The following is a 16,190-nucleotide window of genomic DNA, read 5'->3' on the forward strand; positions in this document are numbered from 1 at the left end:
GCTCGCGTGCAGCTCTTTGTGCCCCCAGGGACTGTAAGCCTGCACCAGGCTCCTCTGTCCATGGGATTCTCCAGGCAAGCATACTGGAGTGGGTTGCCATTTCCTCCTCCAGGGGATCTTCCCGACCCAGGGATGGAACTCACATCTCCTGTGTCTCTGCACTGGCAGGCAGATTCTTAGCCACTGAGCCATCTGGGAAGCCCCAAGCCAGTGAGGTTAGCAAACTTTATCCCTTCCTTAAAGGTGTTAGTCGCTCAGTCATGTCCAGCTCTTTTGCGACCCCATGGACTGTAGCCTGCCAGGCTCCTCTGTCCTTGGAATTCTCCAGGCAAGAATTCCTTCCTTAAATAGGTCCATTAAGATGCAAATACTGATTTTTCTATAAAGGGCTCAAAGACAAATTCTACTATAAATCATCATTCTTGAGCATGCCAAGATTTTAATTTTTTCTGGTTTTATTTCTTTATCATTTTTCTTCTTGTAACAGGTATTTTTGTGCTGTAATGATTTATTCTGGTTTCAGAACATTACCTTCTAATGAAAGAGAACTATTCCATATTTAGAGAGAAATGGGAAAAAACATTTGGTTATCCAGGTTTCTAAAACATTAGTAAAAGCCCCTAAATGTTCACTTGGGCTTCGCAGCGTTTTCTAAAGTAAGGATTATAAATGAGCACTCTGCAAGCCCCGTTCCTGTCTCCTCTTGGGAAATTCTCAGTGTAGCATAAATGACATTGCATGGAAAGATTTGTTTCTCAGCCCTGATGACTTTCTAGGCCTCAGGCTGCACCCACAGATAGGCTAATGTTCAGATTCTCCCGGCATCACCTGAAACACCCAGCAGGAACTGAACAAAGTGGTGCGGGGTGTTCCTTCAGGTACGGGCCTGACTTGGTCTTTGAGGCCTTTCAGGAAAGCGTAGGAATCGACTTCTTCAGGGGGAGCCACTGTGCGTCAGTTTCCACAGTCCTGTGTGCCGTCCACGTACGTTCATTGCCTTCTGCGGCCATCCCCCAGCCGTCGTGTGACAGAGGCACCACGGTTCCTGTTTTACAGAGAAACAGACAGAAGTTCAGAGAGGTAATCAGCTTTCCAAAGGTCACACAGGTTGAAAATTCTGGGACGTGCTCAAATTTATGCTTTCCCTTCTCATTCTGCATATAAACATGGGCAAAAATCGCTTCCAGATTTTCAGTGCTCAAGTGGGTTTGCAATAGCTTGTGGATATTTTTTACTGGAATGAAAAGCAGGCCCAATAAGTCTGTTTTACATGGAAACTCAGGACAGACACACACACACCCCTGAAACAAAAGGGCCAGAGAAGAATGACTACCCTGACAGCGCAGGATGGTCTTTAATATTTTCGGCTCTATTCCATTCTGTCTCATTCCTTACTTCTTTAACAAATGCAGGCTGCGATCACTGAGCTGAGTTTCTGGTCTGCTGCTAATGCAGTAGCGGCCTGCAGTTTGAAAAAACACTGAATTCAAGCAATACAGCGTGTTTGGTTCAGTTGGCCGTGAGTCCCTTTCAGAGCAGGTGTCAACTGGCCTGTAGTTTACGTCAGGGTCAAGGCTGAAGCCGGGTGCCCAAGGGAGCTACTACAATGAGAGACCCAACAGGGGTGGGGCTGAGTGGGGACCGAGCGGGGCAGCCTGGGCACCAAGCCGAGATTCGGGGGCTGGAGGCAGGTGGAGTCCAACACCTGTGTCTGTGCAGACCTTGTGGGAGAGAAGGCTTGCCCTTCAGCTGCTACTGAAGGACAAGGGAACAACCAGACCCGTCTTAAGTGGCTGTGCCTGCGCGCTAAGTCACTTCGGTCGTGCCCGACTCTTTGTGACCCCATGGGGCCCACCAGTCTCCTCTGTCCACGGGATTCTCTAGGCAAGCATGCTGGAGATCTTCCCCTCAGGGGATCTTCCTGACCCGGGGGTGGAACCCAAGCCTCGTGCGTCCCCTGCGCTGGCAGCGGGTTCCTCGCCACTAGTGCCACCTGGGAGCCCAGTATTGCGGCCAGCACACTATTTGGGGGGTTCAGACTGGTCTTCCCTACAAGCCTGTGCAAGTTTTGAAGGAAGGGGCTGCATCTGATTGATCTTATTTACATCTGTACCCCAAAGCCAAGCAAGGTGCCTGACACGTCAGTAAATGAAGCGTAAATAGATGTCTGATTATGGCGAACGCCTGCTGTTTCCATTTCAGTTCCCACCAGTGGGCCAGTGAGTGTCTGTGTTCAGCACGATGCCCAGCCTTCTCTCCCGTGGTCTTCTCCTTGTCTTAGAAGAAGAACCCAGTGCCTGCTGGCCTTGCGCCTCCGCAGCCTGCAAACTGGTCCCAAAGGCTTTCCCCGCAGTGCCTGGTGCACAAAGGATTGGGGAAAAGAAGTTTGGAAAGGGAAACACAGAACTTTTTCAGTGTTAAGGTATTTTCTTATGCAGGACACTTAAAAAGGGATTCTCGAGCTTCTTTGTGCAAGATCTGTTATCCTCACAGAGTGTCAGGACTGTTTAATGCAGGGAAGACACGCAGGCGCATCAAACCCACGAGCGCTCATGGCTCAAGAGCTCAGCTGCAGCCTTCAACGCTCTGGAACTGATGGCACCGCCCAGCACGCAGATGGAATACATCTGTCCACACAGCAGAGTTGTAGCCCGTGGTTCCTCCACGTCGTGAGCTGCTTCGCCCCTTCTCTGAAAGGCAGGTAGTGGTGTAGGCTCACCTGGAGAGGGAGACGCCCATGAATTCTGGGTGGACTCTTCAGTCCCCGATACTTGAGATCATACACGTTCAGGATAAGGAGAATCGGGGTGCGTGGTTGTGGTGGAGACGTAAGGAATCGGGTGTCCTTCCGTGGCATGGTCACTGCTGGGACCAGCCGTCCCGCCAGCAGCTCCATCCCCAGTGAACAGAAGGTGAGCAGAGGTGAAGAGGCGTTTCTCTAGGTGAGGGAGGCCCTGAGTGTCCACACGCCAGGCTGCTCACAACCAGGAAAACCGACCTTGCCTTGAGGGCGGTGAGAGACGAGCCGCCATTGTGCGGGACACCGAGGGTTCATAGTTTGAGACAGATACGGTCGGTATGGTACCTCAAGCAGATACCCACGAGCATGTTAGCATACAGAAACGTTGTTGAGCGATGCACTATCATCTCATTCTGTGCTAAATTCAGCTGATTTGACAGCATTGTCCCTGGGCCATTAGCATCTTTAGGTTGGACTCCGCCTGCTGATAGGGGGTGAGAAGGAGGAGGCAGACGTCAGTCACTTTCCCCTATGGAGGCCTGGACGCTCACACCCACCTGCCCCATGAGACCTTGGGAATCTCCCTGCTGGCATTTCATGGTGTCACCCCATTAATTTTATCTGACGTGTTGTGAGTCTCCCAAACATCAGGCAGCTCCATAGCCAGCACACGTTTCTTCTGATTAACTGTTATTTTAAACCGATTTCCGCTGTTCACATAGATTGCAGAGAAGATGGACTGTAATGATAGTCTAGGATTTACTCAGGGGTCCTGCAGATCAGCTTTGCATAATCTGCGTAATGTTGTCTGAGTACTTGAATGAAATAACAAACATGAGCCCAACCGGTGTCTCTCTTTCCAGCTGCAGAGACTGGCTCAGGAGAAGTGCTGACCTGACAGAGTCTCAGATGCTGTGGGCTGGGAACAGCAGTAGACATTCCTGGAAGGAAAGGTGGAAACCTGTCACCGGGAGTCACCTTGGGTCACTCAGAACAGGCCACCTTCTAACAACCTCACTGCCTCCTGGGGGAGGGTTGCCGAGTTGATAGGGCCAAATGCTATGTTCGTTCTGTGGCTTGATTTCCACTCATTGCTTCATTTACTCATCAGTTCTCCCAGTCAGCACCCTTGTGGCTGAGATGGAGAGCCGTGGATTGGGTGATAAAGTCATCAGGCCCCCGAGGACTCAGGTTTGCCCAGAGAGTGTCGTTCACCTGAAGGACCACCAGTGTGAAGGTGACCCCAGCTGCAGATGCTGTCACCCATCGGGGCTCTTCTTGCTCAGCGCTTCTTTCAGGGACTCAGAGCGGGTGGAGACGACATGCCCGGCAAGCCTGCAGGTGTCACAGCTGAGAGAGCCATTCAGATGTTCTGTCCCCGAATCAGAAATAAAAATAAATTGCGGTGTTAGATTGATGGCTGAAATCAGGCTGAAACATAAAAGCCAGACGCTGCCTTTCCAGACACACGACCAGCCACGTGACGGGAGGAGGGACGGGATGTGCCGACTGTTGCCATAACGAGAGCTGGGGAGGTGAGTTGAGCGCAGATCCAGGGAGATCTGGGACCGGACTTGTCAATGACACGTTTCCGAATCAGGGCAGATGCAGTGCCATGGAATCCTGTTTGGGCTGAATGCCGCTGGAGCCTGGAGGCCAGCTCTGGGTGCCTCGCCATCAGGGCTGGCGGAGAAGGGGCCCAGCACAGAGCACTGCCCCTCCTGTCGTGCAGGAAATGGGAGAAGCAGAGTGTTTCCTTGGCCCCTGGGAGCCAAGCCCAGCTGGATAGACTTGTGATTTTCAGATGGTCCAGTGGCTCTGTGGGCCAGGAGACAGACAGGTGTGGACAGGCAGCGGTTGTGAAAGGAAAGCCGCTCCCTTTCCAGCGTTCGGCCGGGGCGCATGGGGACTGCAGAGAAGGAAGGGGTCCGGGAAGCCCTACTGGCCACCGAGCGGCCGCCTGTCGGGAGGGGTGAGGGGGCTCCTGCGAGGACAAGCTGGTGAACCCCAGGACCGCAGGGGGCTGGAACCATGCCTACAGGAGAAGGAGGTAGAGACAGAAATTAGGTGACCCTGAAGCCGTGTAAATACATTCCATCTGTTCATGCGCGCATGCATGCTCAGTGGTGTCCAACTCTTTTGCAACCCCATGGACTGTAACCCACCAGGCTTCTCTGTCCACGGGATTTCCCAGACAAGAATACTGGAGTGGGGTGCCGTGTCCTACTCCAGAGGATCCTCCCGACCCAAGGATCAAACCCACATTGCCTGCATTGGCAGGGATTCTTCACCACTGTGCCACCTGGAAAGCCCTCATCTATTCATAAAACTAAGTCATTTTAAAACATTTATAACAGAAAGTCTGAAAAACTGAAGGCAATTTGAGAACATAGCGGTATGCTGAGGTTGTGAACTTAGCCAAACGGAAAGTAATTATTTCAGCTAACTTTGAAATGTGATGATCTGACTGCCCATCCCTAGCACAGAACTAACATCAAACACTGGAGGGAAAAAGGTCTGCCGCTTTCAGCAGCCGCGGGAGCGGGCGTGCTGGGTTTGGTGTTTTTAAGGCACAATTGTGTGAGAGCTGTGAGGAAAAGCAAGGAAGTACTATGTGGCTGTCACTGGGAACTGAGATTTTTGGCAGAGTTGAAACCCTAAATTGGAATTGGAAGTATGATGATTTTATCCTCGAAGAAAGAAAGAGCTTCTTGTAAAAAGCCTGGAAATGAGAACCAACCTAGTAGGGCAGAGTTTCCCAGTAACCCCCAAATAAACAGGCTTTCTTGGCAGAATGGGAGACTCCGGGCCAGGAGCAGGCGGCATGTAATATAATGCAGTGTGATATGTGACTCCAAAAAGTGAGGGAGCTGATCAGACCCCAGTGAGAGCTTGTCAGGAAGACCCCTGAGCCACCTTGAAGAGGCCCCCACTCGTTAAAGACAGGATAATGTGAAAATCAACAATAATAACTGCGACGAATTGAAGTGTTCCAAATACATTTCAGGCCATGGATTCATGACCGTGTGTATTTTCAGAGCCACGTTGATCAACTTTGGAGAATGCTAGGGGAACTTTTACATGCTGAATTTGTATAAAACTTTCCAATCAAAATCTCAGAATTTTGAGTGAGAAACTTGACCTCAGTGGGTGAACACAACTTATTCAATATGTGGTTTTATTCTTGAGATGGTGCCATTCAGATACCATCAAGACTTCTAATGAGAACCTCTTCAAGGACTTGAAGGTAACCATTATCAAGAAAGCATTTGCACAAGTAGGTGGTCATGAGTGCCTGAAGATTATTTATCGCTTTTTCCCCAGTGAAGAGAAACTTCTGTCTTACTGTTAACCAGAATGGAGACAATTAGCCCTCTCTAAGTTATACTTTAAGGGGGCAGTATTTAGGTTAACAGTTTTTCCTTTCATTTTGACATTACAAACATATGTAATGTCAAAGTTTTTGTGATAGTGTGACTGGATTTGGAATCTGATCAAATATTTCTCACAGAAAGTATTTTAAAATAATGGGCATTTGTATATATCTACACAGATACTGCTGCACATCTTAATAATTTTTTCTTTAGAGTTCAAAGACTGATTCCTTTAGAAATATAAAACGGATTGCATGTCACTCATACATGTTAGTATAGATGGTCTGGGGAGTTCTCTGTGGAGTCCAATCAGATGCTAAAGAGTGTCAGTTAATGCCCATTTTTGGTGCCAATAGCTTTTCCTTCAACAGACCTTCAGAGTGAGACCCATTCACTAAAAACATTAACAATGATAATAATAACACTTTATTCACAAACTCTTACAGAAACTCTTGGACAGCTGGTAGGCTTCAGTTTAAAATTAAAATAGGAAAGTTCCGTTACGAATAATACTGTTAGAAGATAAATGGATGGCATGTCAGATATGAAACGAGTCCAGATCATTAAATCAAGAGCACTTCCATCACAGGTTGATGAGCACTGATGCACAGCACCAGCTTTAACCCCTCAGAAGAATTCTTTCTTTTGTCAAAGCGGTATCCTGATCCCATTACTTTCACAAAGTGGAAAACAGGTGGGACTATCGGGTCTTGGATTTTGTTCGGGTCACCATCTGATAAGGAAAGCTATGGCAAACCTAGACAGTGTGTTAAAAAGCAGAGACATCCCTGCTGGCGGAGGTCCGTCTAGTCACGGCTCGGGTCTTTCCAGTGGTCAGGTACAGATGTGAGAGCTGGACGATAAAGAAGGCGGAGCGCTGAAGAACTGATGCTTTCAAACTGTGGTGTTGGAGAAGACTTGAGGGTCCCTCGGAAAGCCAGATCAAACCAGTCAATCTTAAAGAAAATCAACCCTGAATACCCTTTGGAAGGACCGATGCTGAAGCTAAAGCTCCAGTACTTTGGCCACCTGATGCAAAGAGCCGACTCATTGAAAAGACCTTGATGCCGAGAAAGACTGAGTCAGAAGAAGAGGGCGACAGAGGATAAGGTGGTTGAATGTTATCACTGATTCGATGGACATGCGCTTGGGCAAACTGGGGAAGATGGTGAGGGACAGGGAAGCCTGGCTTGCTGCAGTGTGCAGGGTCGCAAAGAGCTGGATATGACTTGGCAGCTGAACAGCAGCAACACCTGTTTAAATATAAAGAATAATAAAGTGGAGTGTATGTATGTAGTAACTTCAGAAATCACCTTTTCAAAAAGTTGTGCTTGAACAAATTCTTAAAATTTTCAAATAAATTGGGTTGAAAAAAATCAGAAAAAATAAGCATGCAGTAAGCAATATTGATATTTTCCTTTTTAATTAAGGATTAAAATTCTGAAAAATTCATAACAATTAGTTATATACTATCTTATCCGGAATATTTCAAAAAGTACATTATTTGAAGCTGTCAAACCCTGTAGTCCTTTCTAATGCCTTGATTTACTCATGTGGGTTATTATTTTTAAATACTCATGTGACTTAGTGGTTAAAAAAAAAAAAAAAATCCACCTGCCAGTGCAGGAGCTGCAAGAGACGCTGGGTCGATCCCTGGGTCGGGAAGATCCCCTGGAGGAGGAAGTGGCAACCCACTGCAGTATTCTTGCCTGGAAAATTCCGTAGACAGAGGAGCCTGGTGGGCTGCAGTCCGTGGGTTCACAAAGAGCTGGGTATGACTAGGCACACACTCTTCAGCAATGTATGTAATGCGCACATACAGTTTTCAAATGTAATTTCAACAGTTGTATGCTTTTGAGCGGCCATAAAGAGTGGTTGACTACAATGAAAAGCTGGCAGCGTCTCCCAGCCCGGGTGGACCCCAGTGATGGCACCCTGACTGGACGACTGTACCCCGCTCCGCCCTCCACTGGCCACCCCAAGAAATCCATCCTCAGGAACCGGGAAGCGCCTTTGTGTTATCAGCAACTTGCAAACGTTTCCCGAAGGCAGAGGACCTGTGTCTGAAGCCACTCCTGCGGCTCTCCATTCCCATAACCTGGCTGTTCAGTGCCCCAGAGCGCTGGGGGCTTCCCCACAGGGCTTCTTGTCCTTGACTGTGAAAACAGACAGTGTCCTCACTGGGGTCTAGGGGAGATTATCTGGTGAAAATGGATTTTTTTTTTTTTTAGCAGTGAAAATCACAGAAAGGCATAACCCTTGTCACTTCACCAGGCCTCTTCACGGCCTGCAGTTTGAGGCTTGGAAAGAATGGCATTTCAGGTGCTAGTTATCTGGGGAGAGAATGCCCCTGGAGGCCTCACTTGGGCGGCAGGAGGCCACAGCTTCCCAGGAGGGTCCTCCGCGCGCAGACCAAGCCCAGCTGTGGACACGTGGGCCTCCACCGTCCTGCCAAGCGGCGGCTCCTCAGGGGCTGAGCCCTGCCTTTCCCGGAAGGCTGGGGTTAGGTAACCCTCCTCCATAATTAAGACCTTTCCGCCAGAGCAGCTTCTTCTTTGAAGCTCTGTCAAGAAGGATTTATGGGCTGTAGGTCTTTTTCTCACTTGAGGGAATTTTTAATCCCATTGTCCACAAATTTGTGAGTCACTTCTGATGACAGTAATTAGGAGAAAGAGATGCTCAAGGATCTGAGCGCAGAAGAGACCTGAGGAGCATTGTGAGCTTTGACATGAGGAGAAGGGAGCTTGCCTTCTTAACTGGGTTAGCCGGGCCAGGATGCCTGGTATCTGGGCCCCGGGGCAGGGAAGTTAGGGAGGCGCTGGCGTGACGGTGAGAGGGCCTCTCAGCGCGGCTGTGGCGTGACACAGAGGAAAGTAAGGAACGGCAGGAAGCATTGCTCATTTAGTTCATGCCACGTGCCGTTCTCTTGACGTGTTCGATCGGTGTGGTCTTACTTTAGAGAATATAACCACATTTGACTGGAAAATTTTATGGAACTTCAGAGTCAGTAATTGGAAAGGAAATCCCAGAACTAAGCCTGCAAAGAATGAGGACGTGGGCTCTCCAAGAAGTCACGGCCCTTTGCAGTTCTTTCCCGACCGCCCTTCATGTTCTTTCGTCCCTTTTCCCTCCTTATTTCCCCTCCCACCGCCTTCCCTGCTCTCTGACACGGGGGAGATTGTCCGGGTGACCCATTGCCGCAGGATAAACCTGGAGCTTGCAGGCAGCACCGTTGTACCGTATCTCGTGGTTTTACAGGCTGGGAATGGGATCCGGAGGGGTGGTACCTTGGGCTGGCGGCTGAGGGTCCAGAGAGGGGAGAGGGGTTCCCTCGAGTGTGGGTGCCTTGGCTGGAAGGCCATCAGGTCGGGCACCCTGGGGCTGCCCCCCGGGCACCACACCCAGCCAGTCCAGCATGGTGGCCGCAGGGACAGCAAACTCCTTTCTCCTCTCAGGACTTCCAGAAAGGACGGTTCTAGAGATATGGCGTGGAAGCTGCTAGTTTATTAATGCCTGGGTCATATTCTCTTGGTCAGAACAGTCAGAGTCTGCACTGAAGTGCCTCAAACACCGCTTGCCTCAGACACCACCTCTACATGAGAAAAGACATCAAGCTTTCTGCAGCCATTTTAAGTCAGATTTACTGATGTATACAACTTACTTGCCTTGAGAGCAGAGCTCTGCCCCACCCCCGCCCTTGGCACGGTTCTTGTTTCCTCTCCTCTAGCTTTCCCTTTTACAGGAATCATAAAAATGGGAAAGCCAGCATGCCGTGGAGCCGGCTGCGTCTGGCCCTTCCCCGCGTCTGGCACTAAGGCCATCCACATTGTTGGCAAGAGTGAGCGGCTCCTCCCCTTTCACTGTGAGCAGCGGTGCCTCCCGTGGACGGGCCAGTTTGGTTTTCCTCTCCAGCAACTGAAGGGCTTTGGAGAAGTTTCCAGTTTGCTGCTGTTGTTGTTCAGTAGCTCAGTTGTGTCCAGCTCTTTGCGACCCCATGGACTGCAACATGCCAGTCTCCTCTGAGTTCTCTCAGACTCACGTGCGTGGAGTTGGTGATACCATCTAACCATCCTCTGTTGTCCCCTTTTCCTCCTGCCCTCAGTCTTTCCCAGCATCAGGGTCTTTTCCAGTGAGTCAGCTCTTCGCATCATGTGGCCAGAGTATTGCAGCTTCAGCTTCAGCACCAGTCCTTCTAATGAATATTCAGAGCCGATTTCCTCTATTCACTGGTTTGATCTCCTTCCTTGCTGTTCAAGGGACTCTCAAGAGTTTTCTATTTCTTTCATCAATTTTCAGCATACAGATCTTGCCTATAGTTTGTTAAATTCATATCTATTTCATGTTTTAACTGCCATGTAACTGATACTGAATTCTTAGTTTCAGTTTCCAGTTCTCCATCGCTTGTGTTTCAAAATATTTTGATCTTGTATCCTGTGATCTTGCTAATCTCGGTTCTGAGTAAACACGGGAATTTCCTACACGGAGAGTAATACTGTCTGTGAATAGAGAGACTTTTTGGCTCTGTTTTCCTTTTCAATCTGTATGTCTTTCGTTCCTTTTCCTACGTTACTGCTCCAGCTTGGCCGACCAGAATAGGAGTGGTAAGAAAGGCACCTTTGCTTTGTTCCTCATCTTAGGGGAAGGCACTCCCTCTTTCATCCTAAATAAAATGCCAGTTGTAGGTGTTCTACAGATGCCTGTTAGCAAGTTTGGGCTTCCCAGGTGGCGTTAGTGGTAAAGAACCCGCCTGCCAATGCAGGCAGCATTAAGGGACGCAGGTTCCATCGCGGGTTTGAGAAGATCCCCTGGAGGAAGGCGTGGTGACCCGCCCAGTGTTCGTGCCTGGGGAATCCCATGAACAAAGGAGTCTGCTGGCCTACAGCCCCTGGGTCGCAAAGAGTCGGACAGGACTGCGGTGCCTCAGCATGCACACGTATGCTTAGCAAGGTTAGTGAGTTCCCTTTAGTTCCTACTTGGGGAGTCGTTGCCGTTGTTTTCCCTTTAACCTGAGAGCTCAGTTGGTAAAGAATCCACCTGCAATGCAGGAGACCCTGGTTCGATTCCTGGGTCAGGAAGATCCCCTGGAGAAGGGGTAGGCTACCCACCCCAGGATTCTTGGGCTTCTCTTGTGGCTCAGCTGGTAAAGAATCTGCCTGCAATGCGGGAGACCTGGCTTCAATCTAGGTTGGGAAGATCCCCTGGAGAAGGGAAAGACTACCCACTCCAGTATTCTGACTTGGAGAATTCCATGGAGTCGCAAAGAGCTGGACACGACTGAGCGACTTTCACTTTCACTTTTCCTTTAATCACTATCTGAGGTTCAATTTTGTCAAACGATTTTTCTAAATCGATGAAGATGACCGTGTTTTCTAAGTTCTGTTGATAATGGCAAATTACTCTGATGAATATTCAAATGTTGAACCAGCCTTGAGTTTGTAAGATAAACCCTACTTGAATTAGCATAAATTGTGATTTTTACATATTTTTTAATTTGATTTTTCTAATATTTTATTAAGGATTTTTGCACCTATGTTCTTAGGCCTATAGTTTACTTTTCTTTCTTTTTATGTTCAGCACCTTTTTCTGATTTTGGTGTCAGCTTAATGCTTTGTCTTTTATTTCCTTCTTCTTCAAATGCTTAGTAAAATTAACCATTGAACCTTATATGCTTAAGAGTTTTCTTTTTTGGAAGTGTTTAATTTTGTATTCAAATATTTGATAGCTACTTGACTACTCGGGTCATCTAGTTCTTAAGCAGATTGGAAGTGTGTTTCTTTAAAGACATTTGTTCATTTCATCTAAGCTGTCGAATTAATGAGCATAAAGGTACGCAAAATGTCCTTTTTTCTTTTAGCATCAATAGAGTTTATAGAGGTGTCTCCTGTTATTGGTGATGTTGGTAATTTGCAATTTCTATTTATTTTTTATCAGTCTGGCTAGAAGTTTATTGATTTTTAAAAGAACAGCTTTTGGATTCATTGGGGTTTTTTTCTATTATTGTTTATTTTTATTTCATTGATTTTTGCTCTTTTTCTTCACTATTTTCCTTCTTTTTAAATTTACTCTTATAGGTTCTTAAAGTTGAAGTTTAGATTCTAATATAAACATCTAAAGGCTGTTTATTCAGTTCAGTTCAGTAGCTCAGTCGTGTCCAACTCTTTGCAACTGCATGGACTGCAGCACCCCAGGCTTCCCTACCCATCACCAACTCCCGGAGCTTTCTCAAACTCATGTCCATTGAGTTGGTGATGCCATCCAACCATCTCATCCTCCGTTGTCCCCTTCTCTTCCTGCCTTTACTCTTTCCCAGCATCAGGGTCTTTTCCAGTGAGTCAGTTCTTCACATCAGGTGGTCAAAGTATTGGAACTTCAGCTTCAGCATCAGTCCTTCCAGTGAATATTCAGGACTGATGTCCTTTAGGATGGACTGGTTAGATCTCCTTGCAGTCTAAGGGACTCTCAAGAGTCTTCTCCAACACCACAGGTCAAAAGCATCAATCCTTTGGCGCTCAGCTTTCTTTATAGTCCAACTCTCACATCCATACATGACCCCTGGAAAAACCATAGCTTTGACTAGACAGACATTTGTAGGCAAAGTAATGTCTCTGCTTTTTAATATGCTGTCTAGGTTGGTCATAGCTTTTCTTCCAAGGAGGAAGCATCTTTTAATTTCATTGCTGCAGTCACCATCTTCAGTGATTTTGGAACCCCCCAAAAAAAATCTCTGTTTCCATTGTTTCCACATTTATTTGCCATGAAGTGATGGGACCAGATGCCATGATCTTAGTTTTTTGAATGTTGAGTTTTAAGCTAACTTTTTCACTCTCCTCTTTCACTTTCATCAAGAGGCTCTTTAGTTCTTCTTCGCTTTCTGCCATAAGGGTGGTGTCATCTGCATATCTGAGGTTATTGATATTTCTCCCGGCAATCTTGATTCCAGCTTGTGTTCCTCCAGTCCAACGTTTCTCATGATGTACTCTGCATATAAGTTAAATAAGCAGGGTGACAAGGCACAGCCTTGACGTACTCCTTTTCCTATTTGAAACCAGTCTGTTGTTTCATGTCCAGTTCTAACTGTTGCTTCTTAACCTGCATACAGATTTCTCAGAGGCAGGTCAGGTGGTCTGGTATTCCCATCTCTTTCAGAATTTTCCACATTTTGTTGTGATCCACACAGTCAAAGGCTTTGGCATAGTCAATAAAGCAGAAGTAGATGTTTTTCTGGAACTCTTGCTTTTTTGATGATCCAGCACTTTTGAGTCCCCAAATTTTGATATGTTGTGTTTTTCCCTTTTATTAAACTAAAAATGCTTTCTAGTTTTCCAGGTGATTTCATCTTTAACTCATGGGTTACTTTGAAGTGTGTTCCTTAATTTACAAGTTTTTAGGGACTCTCCACATAATCTTTCTGTTGTTAATTTCAAGTTTAATTCTGTTGAGTCATAAAAGACACTTGTTGTGATTTCAGTTATTTTTAACTTGTTTAGATTTGTTTTATATGACATATATATTTCAAATATGTCCATCTCGGCTAAGTTCCACATGTGCGTGAAAAGAATGTGTAGTCTGCTGTCCTTGGGTAGAGTTCTAAGTAAATACTGTGTGGATCAGATCCTGTGTGGTGGTGTCTGGCAGAAGGTCCTCACTGATGTGCCTGTCTGCCTTCCTTGTTTGGTGGAGTGTTGAGGTCTCCCGCTGTCCCCGAAGTGCTGTCTAGCCTTACCGTCAGCTTCGTCAGCTTTGCCTTCTGTACCCTGAAGCTCGGTGGCGTCCACAGCCAGGGTTGTTGGGTCTTCTTGAGGGACAGATCGCGGCATCATCATGCCGTGAGCTGCTTTATCATCGGTTTCATTGCTTGGTAGGATATTTACTTTGATATTAATATAATGACACCAGGTTTATTTTAATTAGTGTTTTCCAGTATTTTTTCCCATTCTCTTACTTTAAAGCTATTTTTTAAAAAGAGGGGGAGGGTCCCTCTTTTCTCGTATTTCAGACCCAGTGGCCCTGTGGCCTCAGCTTCCTTGTGGGCTCACAAAAGGATAAGACTTTATCGTCTGTTCAGCTTTTCCTCATGTTTGATGGGTGTGCCATGCTTCTCAACTGCCTACATGCTCGGCTCAGTGATGCCTGTGGCCGTTTTCAGTCCACCAGTTTAGGATGGTGCTGAGTGGGAAGTGAGTAGGACAGTCTTCCTGGTATCGTATGGAGGGAGGGCCCAGAGACAGCACGGGAGGAGACGGGAGCGGCTGGGTGGCTTGGAGTCTAGAGTGGAGGGCTGGGATGAGGCGTGTCTTTCTCATCTCTGCCGGATGACGTGAGATTCTGAAGAAGAGCGTAATGAAAGCTGCAGTGATTTTCAACAGGACCATACTGAATCCTCACGTGTTCTGTGCCAAGAGACGCGTATCTCTGTTTCTGTTCCTGGAGCCAAAGGATCCTCTGGGATCCACTGTCTTTCCCTTGAAACAAGCTCCTAAAGAACCAAGACCTTCCTACATGTCCTGCAGAAAGCTGTACGGCACAGCCAGCCGGCCTGCCCCCTCTGCAGAGGCCGTCCTTCAGAGGCCGGCCGGGTTCCATCTCTGCCGTTTCCAGAAGCCCACTGATTTCCCACTGCCCTCTGTGTACGCTCTCAACCTCTGTGTCCAGCACCCGGGGCCATCCCCACAGTGACCCGTCCACTTTCTCAGCCCCTTCCCCCCCAGCACCCCATGTCCAGCCACGCTCATTACTCTCTCACCACTCACCAGGCTTCTCATAATCGCTTGCCTTTGCTGACTCCATTTTCCCCGATGCGAACACTGTTCTCAAGGCCTTTCCGCCCTCGGAGGTCTGCCTTTTCTCCCAGCCCTCGTGCGGTGTCCCCTGGTCTGAGGCCTTCTGCATGCGCCTGACGCAGAGGCTCCACCCGTGTGTGCACCAGAAGGAACTGCCTGTGACTATGCAAGTTGCAAGAGAGAAGCTCCCCAGGAATGTGACTTCCTTGGAGGCCTCTGGGCAGGCACATAATTGGGCTCAATAGCTCTTCAATAAAAGAAATGGAAAGTGGAAAATTTTTTAATGGTGGTTTCTATGGCAGACAAAGAGAAATTTAGCCTCTGAATGGATAAGTAAGTACATATGAAAAGGGATTTTTTTTAATATATAAAGGATAACTGGGCTTGAAACAGAATGATATGTAACAGGGGGTGCAGAGGCCTAGATCAAACCTTGCCTTGATCTCATATACTGGCTAACTGAAAAAAAAAATCGGAGAAAGCTTTTGTTTGCTGTCTTGGGACCCCCTAGGAAAGGCTCCCCGTGGGTTGAGACGACCTGGTCCACCCTTCTGCCTGTGCCTTTATGAATTCTCCAACAGAAAGTGAGGAGTAGCCCAGCTCTTTCTTGTTGTAGCATCACGATTAGCTTCCAAAACCGTGCAACACCCAGGCGCGCAGCGCTGAGCGTGTCGGTGAGTCAGTCGTGAGCGGCAGCTCAGGGTCTCTTCTCTCCCCGCCCCCCATGCCTCCTGCTGCCCTGGAGCAGTGCCGACCGCGCCCCCGCAGAACGTGCAGGTGGAAGCCGTGAACTCCACCACCATCCAATTCCTGTGGAACCCTCCACCTCAGCAGTTCATCAACGGCATCAACCAGGGATACAAGGTACGCCCGGGGCCACAGCCAGGGAGGGGGCCGTCTCAGCATCAGCGCGGTCTTCTGACCAGGGCGGGGCCCCCCCGCACCTCGTTTCGTGAGGAACCCACCGCATCCAGTTACAGACATGTTGGCCTTGGCAGGGTCTCCTTTCACCCACGGTCGTATCACCAGCCATACTGACTCATAAACTACTGGTTGCCAGAGGTTGGTTGTTGGGAATTCCCTGGTGGTCCAGTGGTTAGCGCTCTGCACTTTCACTGCCAAGGGTGGAGGTTCAATCCCTGGGTGGGGAACTAAGATCCCGCACAGCCCAAAAAACCAAAAACAAAAAAGGGTGGTTCCGCTCAGACTGGGCAACGTTATGAGAAAGGCCGCCCACTTAAAATGAGCGGCGGGAGACCCATCCGGGCAGACTGAAATCAGCACGTGTACCGAACG

The 16,190-nt window shown here is 48.1% G+C and overlaps 1 protein-coding gene across 1 annotated transcript in view; it reads left to right on the forward strand.

Moving 5' to 3' along the window:
* Positions 1-16,190, forward strand: part of SDK1 (sidekick cell adhesion molecule 1) — a 723,652-nt gene that overhangs the window by 591,454 nt on the left and 116,008 nt on the right. Inside the window, exon 18 of the mRNA XM_052636011.1 lies at positions 15,643-15,758. Within this exon, the coding sequence (XP_052491971.1) occupies positions 15,643-15,758 (116 nt within the window). The remainder of the gene's footprint in view (positions 1-15,642; positions 15,759-16,190) is intronic.

This window comes from Budorcas taxicolor, chromosome 2 (genome assembly GCF_023091745.1).
Source record: "Budorcas taxicolor isolate Tak-1 chromosome 2, Takin1.1, whole genome shotgun sequence".
NCBI classification, from domain to species: Eukaryota; Metazoa; Chordata; class Mammalia; order Artiodactyla; family Bovidae; genus Budorcas; species Budorcas taxicolor.